At 40.7% G+C, this 14,448-nt stretch overlaps 1 protein-coding gene across 1 annotated transcript in view; it reads left to right on the top strand.

Moving 5' to 3' along the window:
- The window catches only part of LOC124363313 (zinc finger MIZ domain-containing protein 1), a 78,568-nt gene that overhangs the window by 15,572 nt on the left and 48,548 nt on the right, over nt 1-14,448 (top strand). Inside the window, 1 exon segment of the mRNA XM_046818553.1 lies at nt 7,862-8,053. Coding sequence (XP_046674509.1) covers nt 7,862-8,053 — 192 coding nt within the window.

The raw sequence follows: 14,448 nt of genomic DNA, 5'->3' as shown, positions 1-14,448 counted from the left end.
GACTGGAACCAAACAACAAACCGGACCGGACCGGACCGGTCAAATTTGCACTCACTTGCTTCCTCGTGCAAAGTAGCCGGACCTGCAAATCGTCTTTTGTTCTGCATGCCAGTTGACGAGGCTACAGATTGTACTCCATTTGCATGTGTAATGGTGTTGTGTTCCTCTGGCGCCCAGACATAAGTAACGTTACTACTAAACTGGGCATTTTTTATTTCAAAGTCAAATCATTTATTGCTCATAGACAACACATTGTATACAGAATATTACATCATCTAGAACAGTGCCTACATTGTAAATGTTTCAAACTTTAAACCAGCGTAACTTTTTAAAGAGTGAGCTCTTTGAGGTCATATTTGCTGCATCGAACTCTACTAATAAATACCTTTAATTTGATGTACCACTCTGCTATCATTTAAGATTTCCTTCTGACTCCTTGCGGGCCATTCCCTGACATGACAAAAACATGGTAGTCACTTTCAAAAGATTTATATTCCTCTCCACAAAATATTTGAATTCCCTTTAGCTGCAATACATTTTATACCGCATTTAGGTTTGTGTTATTGAGTTCGATTTTTTATGTTTGTGATAGTTTGAGGCTATCGTATATTGTAATGTGACTTCCTTGTCTCTGATTTCTGTCTTGTCCCCGTGTAGATCTGGCATCATTAATTGGAATTAGGGAATACCCGTAAATCAACACCGATCATTAATTACTGCCTTGTGTAAGTAGTAACAAGGCTATAGCTTTGTCACTCTGCAGTCACGTCCTTCATATTCGTCTAGCAATTCGTACTAGGTACGCTACAGTCAGGGGCGTACCATGAAATTTATTCCCTGGGGGTTAAATGCGTTTCTTCGAGAAAGCAGAAAACATTGAGAATATTACGTATCCATGTGCGTGTTAACATATCGCTAAAATTTAAAATTGTTGTAATTTGGTCTACCTGAAAATATTCACAAGGAATGGAATTTCAGGGGGGGGGTTGACCTCCCGTTTCTCTCCGTAGGTACGCTCCTGTTCAACGTCTCAAAATAATTTGCAATATATCCCACAAATTATAGGACTTATCCATTGCTCTCAAATTTTAACTCCAGCAACTCGTGTCTGTTAAGCTAAATCATTTATTCAATTTTGAAACAAACAAAGACTAGGTGTTAAAATCGCGGAGTCTCCTGAACTGTCGGGAACCGATCTGATTATCGAGGCCAAGAGAGTCGCTTGTCGATCGTGTTAACAGTGTATCGTGAGCGATAACATTCACACTGCCGTCGCGTCGCTATCGATACAGCTCGATCTCGATCGATACCGGCCACATCTTCCATTATTAACGGGTCGGCCACGCAGCGTTTCAGTCGCCGTCGAGATTTGGCAAAGGTCGATGACCGAGGTCGAAACTATATCGAACTTCGAGTCTGATCCGTTGTTATTGCGAACATCGGTTGATTTATGTAGGATTAAATTGTACGAAAACATCGATTATTTTCGTAGGATGAGTTTGTACGGATGTGGTTTCGACTCGTGGAAGAGGGTCGAACGGCGAGCAGCTGTCGATTGTCGCGGGGATGACCACACAACCCTTCTCGGAAAAAGAAATCGATATCGAACACTGGTCGTGGCCGAATACAAAGCCACGGTCGGGATGTTTCCTTTTGCTTTGACACGCCTCTGACTGTCCTGCCGTGACCAAGGATGGCCCTAATTAGTCTTTTGAACCGTTTTGGGCGTCAAGAAACACCTTTATGCTCACCTTCTCACGACATTCCTGGAGAACAACCATTTTATTTTTCACCAATATTCGTTTCCTTAATAACTCTCGATACAAAGGTCGTAGAGACTCAAAACTTGGTACACCGTTTCCTCTTGGCCCAAGGAAGCCTATTGATTTTGGGGCCAAAAGATCACTCAAAACTTGGTACACACCGTTTCCTCTTGGCCCAAGGAAGCCTATTGATTTTGGGGCCAAAAGATCAAAATACAGGGTAAACCCTTGTCAAAAACATTTATCCTCCAAAACATGCTGTATTAGGTTTCAGGTTTGATGTCTCTTTCCACATTTAACAATACCCAGGTGTGTCTGATACTTGACTTCAATGAATAAATGATTTTATAAATAGAAAATAAACTATTTTGTAGGCGTTTAAAATTTAAACGTCGATCTTCATAAGAATGTAGAATGCGATTGGTTACACAAAACCATAATCTTAATTCTTCCGTGTACACAAAAAAATTTACTTGATCTTTATTACCTGTCAATACATCAGGAGTACCATCATCCAAAATTTTAGACCCATTTCACTCTTTTCATTCCTTAGACTATCTTTTATACGATAACTTTTGAAAATGAGTTGTTTAAAGCCTTTCACAACTTTTAACATAATGAAAAATAGATTTTTATACAAGGAACATAGTTAAGTAGAGCAGAACGATTAGAATTTCTCCAAGTCATTTTTACCAGTTGCCGATATTTACTGCAGTGATTTTTAACAGTTAAAAATAGAAACGTGACATTTAAATAATTGTTACTTGACGTTTTCATGATCATTAAAACTCTTAAAAGCGTACAGCTTGAACTTAAGAGTGTCAGTCAATACGGGAATTTTCCGAACTCACTTACCTTAAATTCTTTAATCCACTTAGGAAACATTTAATTCCAAATGAAGAACTAATTCTCCAATGCCATCGTAAGATGTATTTAGAACAAGACCGCCCTCCTACTAGAGTCGCCACGGCCACTCTACCTCTCGGCGATGAAGAGGCTGAGAGGCTACTTGGCTACGAGAGGCTCTCAGCGTTATACTAGTACCTACGAGTGTGTAACTACTCCTGTATAACTGATCTGCCGTCGTCTCTTCCCCTTCCTCCCTCATCTCTGTCTCTCAGCGTTATACTAGTACCTACGAGTGTGTAACTACTCCTGTATAACTGATCTGCCGTCGTCTCTTCCCCTTCCTCCCTCATCTCTGTCTCTCAGCGTTATACTAGTACCTACGAGTGTGTAACTACTCCTGTATAACTGATCTGCCGTCGTCTCTCTTCCCCCTTCCTCCCTCATCTCTGTCTCTCGGCGTTATACTAGTACCTACGAGTGTGTAACTACTCCTGTATAACTGATCTGCCGTCGTCTCTTCCCCTTCCTCCATCATCTCTGTCTCTCAGCGTTATACTAGTACCTACGAGTGTGTAACTACTCCTGTATAACTGATCTGCCGTCGTCTCTTCCCCCTTCCTCCTCCCTCATCTCTGTCTCTCGGCGTTATACTAGTACCTACGAGTGTGTAACTACTCCTGTATAACTGATCTGCCGTCGTCTCTTCCCCCTTCCTCCCTCATCTCTGTCTCTCGGCGTTATACTAGTACCTACGAGTGTGTAACTACTCCTGTATAACTGATCTGCCGTCGTCTCTTCCCCCTTCCTCCATCATCTCTGTCTCTCAGCGTTATACTAGTACCTACGAGTGTGTAACTACTCCTGTATAACTGATCTGCCGTCGTCTCTTCCCCTTCCTCCATCATCTCTGTCTCTCAGCGTTATACTAGTACCTACGAGTGTGTAACTACTCCTGTATAACTGATCTGCCGTCGTCTCTTCCCCCTTCCTCCCTCATCTCTGTCTCTCAGCGTTATACTAGTACCTACGAGTGTGTAACTACTCCTGTATAACTGATCTGCCGTCGTCTCTTCCCCCTTCCTCCCTCATCTCTGTCTCTCGGCGTTATACTAGTACCTACGAGTGTGTAACTACTCCTGTATAACTGATCTGCCGTCGTCTCTTCCCCTTCCTCCATCATCTCTGTCTCTCAGCGTTATACTAGTACCTACGAGTGTGTAACTACTCCTGTATAACTGATCTGCCGTCGTCTCTTCCCCCTTCCTCCCTCATCTCTGTCTCTCGGCGTTATACTAGTACCTACGAGTGTGTAACTACTCCTGTATAACTGATCTGCCGTCGTCTCTTCCCCTTTCCTCCATCATCTCTGTCTCTCAGCGTTATACTAGTACCTACGAGTGTGTAACTACTCCTGTATAACTGATCTGCCGTCGTCTCTTCCCCTTCCTCCATCATCTCTGTCTCTCAGCGTTATACTAGTACCTACGAGTGTGTAACTACTCCTGTATAACTGATCCGCCGTCGTCTCTTCCCCCTTCCTCCCTCATCTCTGTCTCTCAGCGTTATACTAGTACCTACGAGTGTGTAACTACTCCTGTATAACTGATCTGCCGTCGTCTCTTTCCTCATCCAATTAAGAGATTTGCTAAGTTGACAGCCGACTGTGAATTCATAAACCATCTTACACAATTTCTTGTGTACCTTCTCTTTGTTATTATAACCTTATGACTTGCAGCTTCTTATATTTCTGACATTGTCTTTTAAAGTCTGTAAAGTATTTGAACTAAAACACTCCGCAACGTAAGTATTGTATGCCGTTTAACAAAGAAATTTCAAAGGCAGTTAAAGGTAGACATTCCACGTGCTTTTAAAACCATTGCAAAACCAGCGACCGAAAATAAAGAAAAAGGTGGCAAAGGGTTTCGTTACAGTCCGTTCATACAGTGAGTGGATTTCGGAAGATTGAACGAGAGTAGCGAGAGTAAACATTTCTGTTGCCTTTTCAACATTTGGATGTAATTTGTATAAGTAGGACCGACTTGAAAACAGAGTGGAGCTTCGTCGTAAAAGTCACCGTAATAGCCGGCTACTCTTGAAAGCAAGCCCTATACCGATAGCAGGGTCTCGGTAAACAATATTTGTAAAGAAACAAGCCAGTTGGTTGACAAGCGTGCTGTCACATTGGACGGCTGTTTATGCAAAAACACGACAGTAATGAGTCGATGACTGATGTCGTGACACCACCCGCTACCGCGCTGGGTCGATGTTTCTCGCCCCGGTAGTACACGGAGAGGACATGCGAGTGGAGAATTATCGAGACGTTTAAACGCTCCGATGTTTTTCGTAAGAACTTCGGTCCGAGCATGATGTTCTCGGGACGGCTAGTAGAGTGACTGACGTGATCTATGTTTTCAGTGCGGCGGTGTTGTTGACAAGGCGGCCCGATGTTTTCCGACGGCTAGTACCTGACGTGCTCATTCATAGCAGTTTAGGAAGCCACTGTGGCCCAGCTGCTGTCCTCTCCTCTACCTAACCTAACCTTCCGTTTCCTTTAGGGAGGATTCGCATTCTTTCCTTTCGTTCCGTTTTTGTCTGTTTTTACCGCGGTTCTTTGTGGGTCGCCGCGCCGCTTTCTAGATTTTTCCAGGCCCTTCATAAGCGAAACCTTTGAAATTACCTAAGTTTTAACCAAAACGAGGGAACGATCTGTAATTTTCCGTCCAACAATAAACGCTAACTAAAATTACAAATTCAGTAAAACTCCCATGCCTTGCGTTCGACCTAAGTAAACCCCAGCAAGGTCGTACAGTTACAAGTCGTAGTACTAAATGGTGGCCGGTTTGACAGAAAGCCAAGTATGCCCTTTTAACCAAATTGCTCAATTAAGGCAAATGCTTAACCCGCATTAAACGCCAGCATTCGTTAAACCGTGTTGCGTGGGTAACGGTGGCATCTGTTCATCCTATCCCCAGTAATGCGGGTATTTGTACCACCGATGGTGCCACAAATTAATTGATGCACGATCCAGACAGAGGACGCGAAGAAGTTCAAGCGTAGCTGAAGTAAATGATGGACGGAATTTGAAAGGTGTATTGGCTTCTAGAGAGCCCACTTGGGCCAAATTGATGACGAGTTTTCCAGCCCATGGGCAGCGGTCACAACAGCAGCATGGGCCGCGAGGGACCCGCTTTTATTCCCTAAGTTTGGAGGTCTCATTGTTGAGCTTCCCACGCCTCCCCCTCCCCCTCACTCCATGGGCGCCTTTGTTTGGACTCGGGTCGCAAGCACGTTGTCACACTGAGAAATCCATTTAGTCGAGCCAGGACAGATTGTCAAAACTGAACGTTCCACTAGAGCAGTTTATTTTTGAGAAGTAAGTCTTCATCATTAATCGTATAACACTAATCAATATTTAGGGTTGAATTTTATTTGATATCCTTAGAAAGAATAAAAAACAATGAATGTCTAGATATTGAAATACCTTGATCAAATGACCTTTTTTACGTTTTATTTTAATAACGTTATTACTAAAATAAAAAATTTCATTAATCTATTGATCGACGACATACAGTATTTACGGAAAATGTAATCAAGTATTTTATGTCACTTTAGTATTCAGCCTTCAGATTTATAGATGTGAAAATCATTTATCATGGATCTTTGGGATATATTCTTAATTGCACTCTCTTAAGAGTAAAGAATCTTTTTATTCGTTTTAAAGGTGTCTTTAAGTTTCAAAGTGGAGTTCAATATTATACCAATTTTTGTATTCTGAAGAGGAAAATATATAAGCGTCTTCTTGGTGCTTGGTTATAGCAGAGCGATTGTCTATACGGCCTCTATATCGGAAGCAGAATATAGAGACTCGTTCTATACGGTCTTGTTCAAGCAACAGGATATAGATACTCATTCTGTGTGGTCTAGTTGAAATATCAGGATATAGAAACTCGTTCTGTGAGGTCTCGTTAAAGTATCAGAATATAGAAACTCATTCTGTGAGGTATTGTTCAAGTATCAGAATATAGAGACTCATTCTGTGAGGTCTCGTTAAAGTATGAGATTAAAGATACTCATTCTGTGAGGTCTCGTTAAAGTATCATCAGAATATAGATACTCATTCTGTGAGGTATTGTTCAAGTATCAGAATATAAAGACTCATTCTGTGTGGTCTTGTTCTAGTAGCAAAATATAGACTTATTCTTTGAGGTCTCGTTCAAGGAGCAGAATATAGAGACTCGCTCCGTGTGGTCTCGTTCAAGTAGCACAATATAGAGACACATATCGGAAGTCTGCAGCCTCTCCCGTGCGACTATTGTTCAGCTGACCTCCGCGGAAGGCGTTGTCCACCTCACTCCCAGCCATGCTTCATGCGTGAGAGGAGGCCCTGTGCGTTACGCAACCAACAGCTACGCTGCGCTAGGACAGGAGACAGTTCCGCTGGGCAGCTGTTTAATCCCGGTAACGGTATCCTTTTGTTCTGACACCCCCTCGCTCCCAGCAGGAAGTCGCTACCTCTTCTTTTTGTGGCTTCGAGCTGCTAATCTGCTTGCCACTCAGTTACCGCCGGTTACACGTACAGTACTGCAGTGCAAATATTTGTCGGTGCATCCTACAGACGTGTCTTAAATATTGGGAAATGAACTGCTATCAGAATTACGAAACTTTTGAATTAAGTTCCCTCGAATATAAATTTCTCTTACTTACACAATTCCATGTGCATATTGGTCAGAGTTCGACTAGTCTAAAATATTTATTTTGTTGTCCATTAGTTGAAAAACCATCTCATCAGTTTTGTAGTGTACTAAATCGCTATCCAAAATACTTTCAAATTAAACAACATTTTTATCAAAATTAAGTAAATATTCTAACAGATACATATAGACACACTCAAAGTAAATAAAACTTCAACTGAGCGCATTAGTAAACGGCGGCTCTCTAACGGAGAGGTCACGAGTTCGAATTCTGATAAGGTCAATAAATATTTGTATGTAAGTGTGGGCCACTCTCCGGTAGAAACGTTTCAAATACTCAATTGAAATGCCATTGGCGTTGAATCCTCCTTAAAAATTGTTTTGGGAACTTGACTCACTTGTCTATATCATAGAACTAATCCATTTTTAGAGGACGGTTCTTAGAGCAAGCGTCACGTTATCCCGAGTCCATTTTCCACCAAGAGCTGCGGATGATCCATCTTTGAATAAAATCTATTCCAGATCCACTATTTTGATGCTTCCTGTGATTGTTGCTAGGGAGTGGTCGCCTGGAGGAGCAGCGCAGCAGCAGCTGTCCGTGGTGACCACGGTGTGGGGAGTGACCACGTCCACGCAGTCGGCGCCGCAGAACTTTGGGGCGGGTGGCGGCGGGGGGTACACGCAAGCCAACAAGCCGGGTGTCGGAGCCACGTTCCCGGGACCTGGGGGATACAGGCAGACCGCGCCGGGGTGAGTCACACTTTCCAGGCTAGTTAGAATGACCTTCATATGTGAGGTCAAGCTTGTTCATGTATCCCGTATGAGGATTGTGAGTGCTCATCCAGCCCAAAAGTTATTCAGGAACTCCCTGAATTTTACCCAGTCCTTGACAAAGCCTTGAAGATCGACCACTAAAAACGCCTGAAAGAATACCCTGAAATGTACCCCATCCATAAATGCCTGTAGGAGCGGTCGTAAGGCCGCCAAAAACGCCTGAAAGAATACCCTTTAATGTATCCCATCTATAAATACCCTTAGAAGCGGTGGTAAGACCGCCAGAAACGCCTGAAAGAATGCCCTTAAATGTATCCCATCCATAAATGCCCTCATGAGCGGTCGTGAATGTTCGTCTGACCTAGAAAGCCAAACTAGAACCTGAATTTTTCCAATACGAGAATAATGAGTAACACCATAAGAGGACCCATACTTTTAAAATAATATTTAATTGGATTTATACAATTTTAAAAAATTTATCCGGCCAGAAAAGTACCAAAAAGTTCACGATTGTTTTTGAGCATTTAATTCACAGACTATTATTTATCATTAATCCAATTTCCAATGCTAGAATAATAAGTAACACCATAAGAGGACCCATACAGTTAACTTATAAAATAACTAAGATAATATTTAATAGGATTTATCGTATTTAAAAAAATGTATCCGGCCAGAAAAGGACCAAAAAGTCCGCGATTATTTTTGAGCATTTAATTCACAGACTATTTTATTTATAATTCATGCAATCATCTCGTCCTTGACTACTAAGAATCTCCTCCTTGACTACTAAGAAATATTACGTCACCAATCAAGAACTAAGCGGTGACTGACTACGAGACTCCAGATTCACTACGCGTAGCTGAACATCGGTGACCTCGCGGTGTATGTCCGCCACTGAAGTTATCCCCGCCAAGCAATCCTCTCCTTGGCCGCAAGGACATCTCAAATAGTCCCCTGGAAATATCGTGGGCCCGAGTGATATTTCGATCGAGGTTTCTACAACTCGACGCCAAAGTCGAAGGTTCCGCGGTTGTGATTCTTCGATCCGTCGCTATTTTCGGCACGCCTGACTCCCTGCCAACAGCGTTTGTCGATGTTTGCACTTATTGAAACTCTTTCTCATTCGACAGTTTTGGTTCAATATTTATAAACCTTTATAGCATCTTTTAATTGAGTTTTAATTCTAAATTTCGTCATTTACCGCTTCAAATGTTTAAAATAGAAAACAGGATTTTTCCGGACATTTGCCATCGTTCAGTGAAACAAAAAATCAGTAACACTACGTTTCGAGATCTGCAATCTGATCTCTTCTTCAGGTAATTCTTCAATAATAAAATTCCAACAAAGAATTTGAAAATACAACGCCTTTGATAAAATAGAATTCTTATCAAAGGATTTCAAAGTACCGTTTTTTTTTTTTTTTTTTTTTTTTTTTTTTTTTCAAAAAAGTGTCAACAAATAAATAACAAAAGATATACTACACCTCAAACATAAAATTGCTAACAGCCCCAGGACAGGACAGGTTATAAATTGTAATAGTTACATTTGAATCATAGAAAGGAGTAAAAATGGTTTATATGTTAGGTTCCAAAATTCTTCGTCTTTATTCTACGTTTTTAGTAATACACATAATTTCAGGTGTATGCGTACACTAGGACCCATAAGATTGGATCACTACAAAATGTAACATTGTACAGAATAGTAGTGAAGATTGTACTGAAATGAAGAGCATCACTGGCCCTACAGTTCAGGGCTGCACCTTTCTCCTCGCCTATACTATCAACACATGTTTATCAATTAAACAAATATGTTTATCACCGATACTACACTAGAAGCGTCGTGCAGGTTTTCTCCGTTCAGCTTCTATAGCGTAAGTTTCTTTTCAATATATTTTTTGTTCCGTTTGAAACTGTTATTTATGCGTTATGCTTGTTTTAACCATCAAAAAATTAAGTTTTCGTTTATTTAGTTCTCGCGACTGAACGGCATTCGAATTACCGATAGGCGACATCAACGATTTGATCGTATTACAGAAGTGTGGATGTGGCAGTAACAATGTTTCACCATAATGCTCATCGTGTGGAAATTCTCGTTTAAATTTCTGCTCTTTTTTCCGAGTATTGCATATTTTGAACTTGTTTATTTCGAACAATCGCTTTACGTTTTTGTGAGTTTTATAAACTCTCCTGGTTAATGACTAATGATGAACTGGGCACAAAGAGGGTTCTTAATGAAAAATGAATAAAAAGATCGACGAAAATACTCACACTTCGAAATTGCAACAAGAAAGGAATTATTATTTGAAGTTTTCAGCACCATAAATGTATTTTAATATGTCCACATTGCGTAAGATGTTTAAACTTCAAAGTTCAAAGAAGCCAAATTCTAAACAATTGAACATTTTAATTTGCACTAACCTAACTATTTTCTATTTATTTTACTTCGATGCTCTCTTGCGTAGCTAAATAATACATATAAGTAAACTTAATATTGAGTAAACTAATTTGTTAATTCGGTTTAATTGAGTGTAAATATTTTACGTAAACATTGAGAACTTAGTAATTTTATGGCTATTTGGCTACAAAAAGCTAGTTACGAGCAAAAACAAAATTAATATTTTCTTTCATATAAAATTGGTGGATGTTTACATAGTTTAATGTTTGAAAATTGGCACGGCAGTAAACCAATACTTACATAAATATTAGACATACCATTTGGTACCATAATAATTAAATTTTATAGGTCTTGTAATTCAATTTATATTTATCTGAAATATTAATGTTAGTCAATTTTTAATAAATTTTCAACGGATTGAAATAAGTTAATGACATATTTGCTTTATCTGTATCTGAAAAGGATGTCGTCTCTAGGACTGTTTCATGTCATGCCATTTTTGTGGAAATAAAAATCAATGTTTAACAGGGAATAACATTTTGAAACCAAAGTAAATATTAACTTTTAACCCCGCGTTGATTCTAATAAGAATAGTCTAACAAAATCGCAAGTATGTAAATTTACAAAATTATGAGAATGTACTTTAATTATGGATGAGAATTTGAAATTATGTATTGATGTTTGCAATAAATTAGGTGCAGATTCCAAGTTCTGTATGAGGATACCCTGTATATTATTTGTGATTTTGAATAACTAGTAGCTTGTAGTAGTCACTGTATTATACATCTTATCGGAAGGAAACGTAATTTATATTCAATAATTAAAATTTAAAAGCCATAAATGAAACCTATACCCGTTGAACTGAGCTTTGAATGATATCTTCAATATTATAAAGTAGTTTTTTGATCACCCAATGCTTCGCCCACTTCCGGCCTGCCCCTAGATCGGACCGCCAAAAGTTAGGTTATGTTCGATTTTAGGTTATGTCCGCCCCGAGTCTGCCTCCAGACACAAGATCAGCTGACGCTAGCTCACCTGTTGTTCAAGGTCGATGCTGACAAGCCACGCGTTGCGGTGCTGGGCTGGTCGGCGATTGTTGGTCAGCGTATCCAATCGACCCAGTTGATCGCGGCCCACTTTGCCGACCTTATTGCTTACATCTTTACTTCCAGGGTCACCTCGGCGGCGCGCTTCCTATTGCACCGCTAGAGAAGGCGTGTGCAGCTCGCTGGATCTTTAATGGGCAATAACTTAGCGGGAATCGAATATAGAAAGGTAAACAAGTCGCAGTTTCGACCTTGTACACTTATATCCGTACCGTAAGTTTTAAAACCCGAACTACACAATCTTCTTTCTTCTCTTGTTGATACGAAGCATTGTTGGCTTTCTGACATTTTGTACCAGATGTAAACAGTGGTTATGGATCTACAATTTTACAACTATGTTTTTTTATTACTCAAGCCTACATCACTTAAGGAACGGAAGTATTGATAACACTATCACTTACTTGCACATGGTACAACTCCAACCGAATTAACTCAGTGATATTCAAATTTCCAACTCGTAGTGTAGTATGTAGTAGCATGTGACGGTCGCCCTACCTTTCCAGCGGAGGCGACAGTGGCGCCGTTATCAGTGATAAGCGGGAACCGTGGAGTGCCGCTCGCTCATCTGCATAAGGGTGACTGACCTGCGGTGTCTGTCACACTTATCCTGTCCGTCTGTCGCTCGCTCGCCCGTCTGTCCGTTCACAATTAAAAGTACCGTTCGCGAAAGCGCCGCTTTGGTGTATTGGACTGCCATAAGTGAAACGACTTTCTACAATATCGAGGACTGCCCTTGCTTCGAGTCGCGGGGTTCCGCAAGGAGCCTTCTTTGGCCCGGTGCTTTTCCCTCATCAAGTCTTCGCCGCTGTTTACGGCGACTTTCTAATTGTTAAAGTAGACTGGTGCACTGAGTGTCGACCGCTCGGAGAGAGGTGTAGGTAGTTTCAGGTGTCGTTGTAAAATGTTATGTTTTCGTTCATCGCGCGAGAACCCTAGTTTCTAAACGCTTCCGCGTTTCAATCGCAACATTATCACCCCTTCTACTCGAATTGCCTTTTTAAATAACGTTTTGCCTTAATAAACGTTTTCGGAAGTTTATATTGTATTTTTTATTATGCAATAAAATATTATTCGTGCCACTTATTTGAAATCGATTGACAATTTGATTTGGCTAGTGGATCTCGTCAGTGATAAAATGAATGGCTTGGTTCCATTGTGGGGATCAATTTCAAACCCATATTCAGTTTTTGGTGAACAATTTTCATTAAATTCATTCGATTTGTGTTATTAACTTGATGTTACTTTGTCGAATCCGATGTGCTTGTCTTTCTTTGCTTCTTCTCTCAATAGGTTAGACCAAATGTTTCCTTACCAAATAATGACAGGAAAAGGCATATGAAAGGCTACGACAATCATTAATAGTTGTCTGTTTTAAGATAACCGTAAGGCTGTTAAAAACAGTTTCAAAACTATTCATAAACTGAGATTTCCTCAAAAGCAACTTACAATACGAGCATATTGTTGTTTGAAATTCCATTGTGTTATATATAACTCAATCCTAACCCTTTACCACCCCTCAACATGTACGCTGGCGTTATTACAGAGTAGCATTACAGTCCTTTCCCGTTCTGTCTTTGACACTTGATTAAGAATGTTTATACTCCAGTGTCATCTTGCTTCAGATGGAAGCCCGGTTCCTTCAGTGTCATGTGGTTGGTAAATTACGTTCCCAACAGGGCTTCCATCTTGCCTAGCTCATCTTCGTGGCCTCTCATCGTAATTCTGTCAGTGATGAGTATTTTGTAGTGAATATCAAAACAGCTAATTCAACAATTTTTAATCGCCGGGTTTTGCAGTGGTATGAAAGGATAACAATACAACCGCCTCCCCTAATGCTTATCTCCGTGAGGCCAGTCGTACCACTATCTGGCCGTAGATAAGGTGGAGGTACTCTAAGAGCGATAGCGGTATGGTTATTGTTCAGAGTACAGCGAAGCGTAGCATGTTTCAAGAAGCGCGCGTGAGTGGTTGTAAACCGGGAGCTAGCTCAACATCACATCATGTACAGGTGCGGCTGTCACTTATCTACGTATTACGTCAATGTCGCTGCTGCGGCTGCGGCTGGGATCCGCCAGACCTTGGACGCCCTCCGCGCCGCCACGCCGCCGGCTACCACTTTTCATAAGTCTGCCTTCAACTGTCACCTCATCTGTCCTCAGCGACCTTCGGAGTTGTTTGACAACAAGGGTCTCCAGTCTCCACGGTGATCGCTCCACGGAAGAAACCATCCAGTTTCACAATGAACCATGTTTATCCTGTCCTCATCGAAGAGGAAGTCAAAATCGAGTTGGTCATTTATTATACTTTTCGCTTGTACTTTTTTGAGGTCTTCCAATCTAAAGTCGTTTTCGACTATCCAAAACTTGATCACTTCGCTTTGGGATCCTCTCAACCATCAATTCGATACTTCAAATCCTGTAAAAGTTGTCCTGTTGACAGTTTGTAGGTTTGAACAACTTTATCATCGGGTGTCATTGCCAAATACAGTTACACTACTGGAAGATCTTGCGTTTGGGATGATCAAAGCACATGATCATCAAATACGGATGCTTATCGATAATTAACGAAGATTTTCATCAAATAGTGGATTAGTTATCTCTCTCTCTCTCTAAAATAACATCGGCATATAGTTTACAGCGTTGCTTGAAATGCAAAAGCAAAGCGGGCCGTTGTTACAAGAGCTCTGAATGCCTGAAACTTAAAGATACGTTCTAACAGATTAGTTTTAAAGAAGGGTATTCGGTAAACCTTCATAGAATATTTCAGACAATTGTAACATCAACGAAATTGGTTGGTAATTAGTAGCATCAATCTCTACAGGTAGAGCCGCACATCGATAATGTAATGCATAAAGGTCAACAATGTTTAAAG

The sequence above is a fragment of the Homalodisca vitripennis genome, chromosome 5 (genome assembly GCF_021130785.1).
Source record: "Homalodisca vitripennis isolate AUS2020 chromosome 5, UT_GWSS_2.1, whole genome shotgun sequence".
NCBI lineage: Eukaryota > Metazoa > Arthropoda > Insecta > Hemiptera > Cicadellidae > Homalodisca > Homalodisca vitripennis.
Note: the sequence above shows the minus strand (reverse complement) of the source record. Positions and strands in the feature narration are given on the sequence as shown.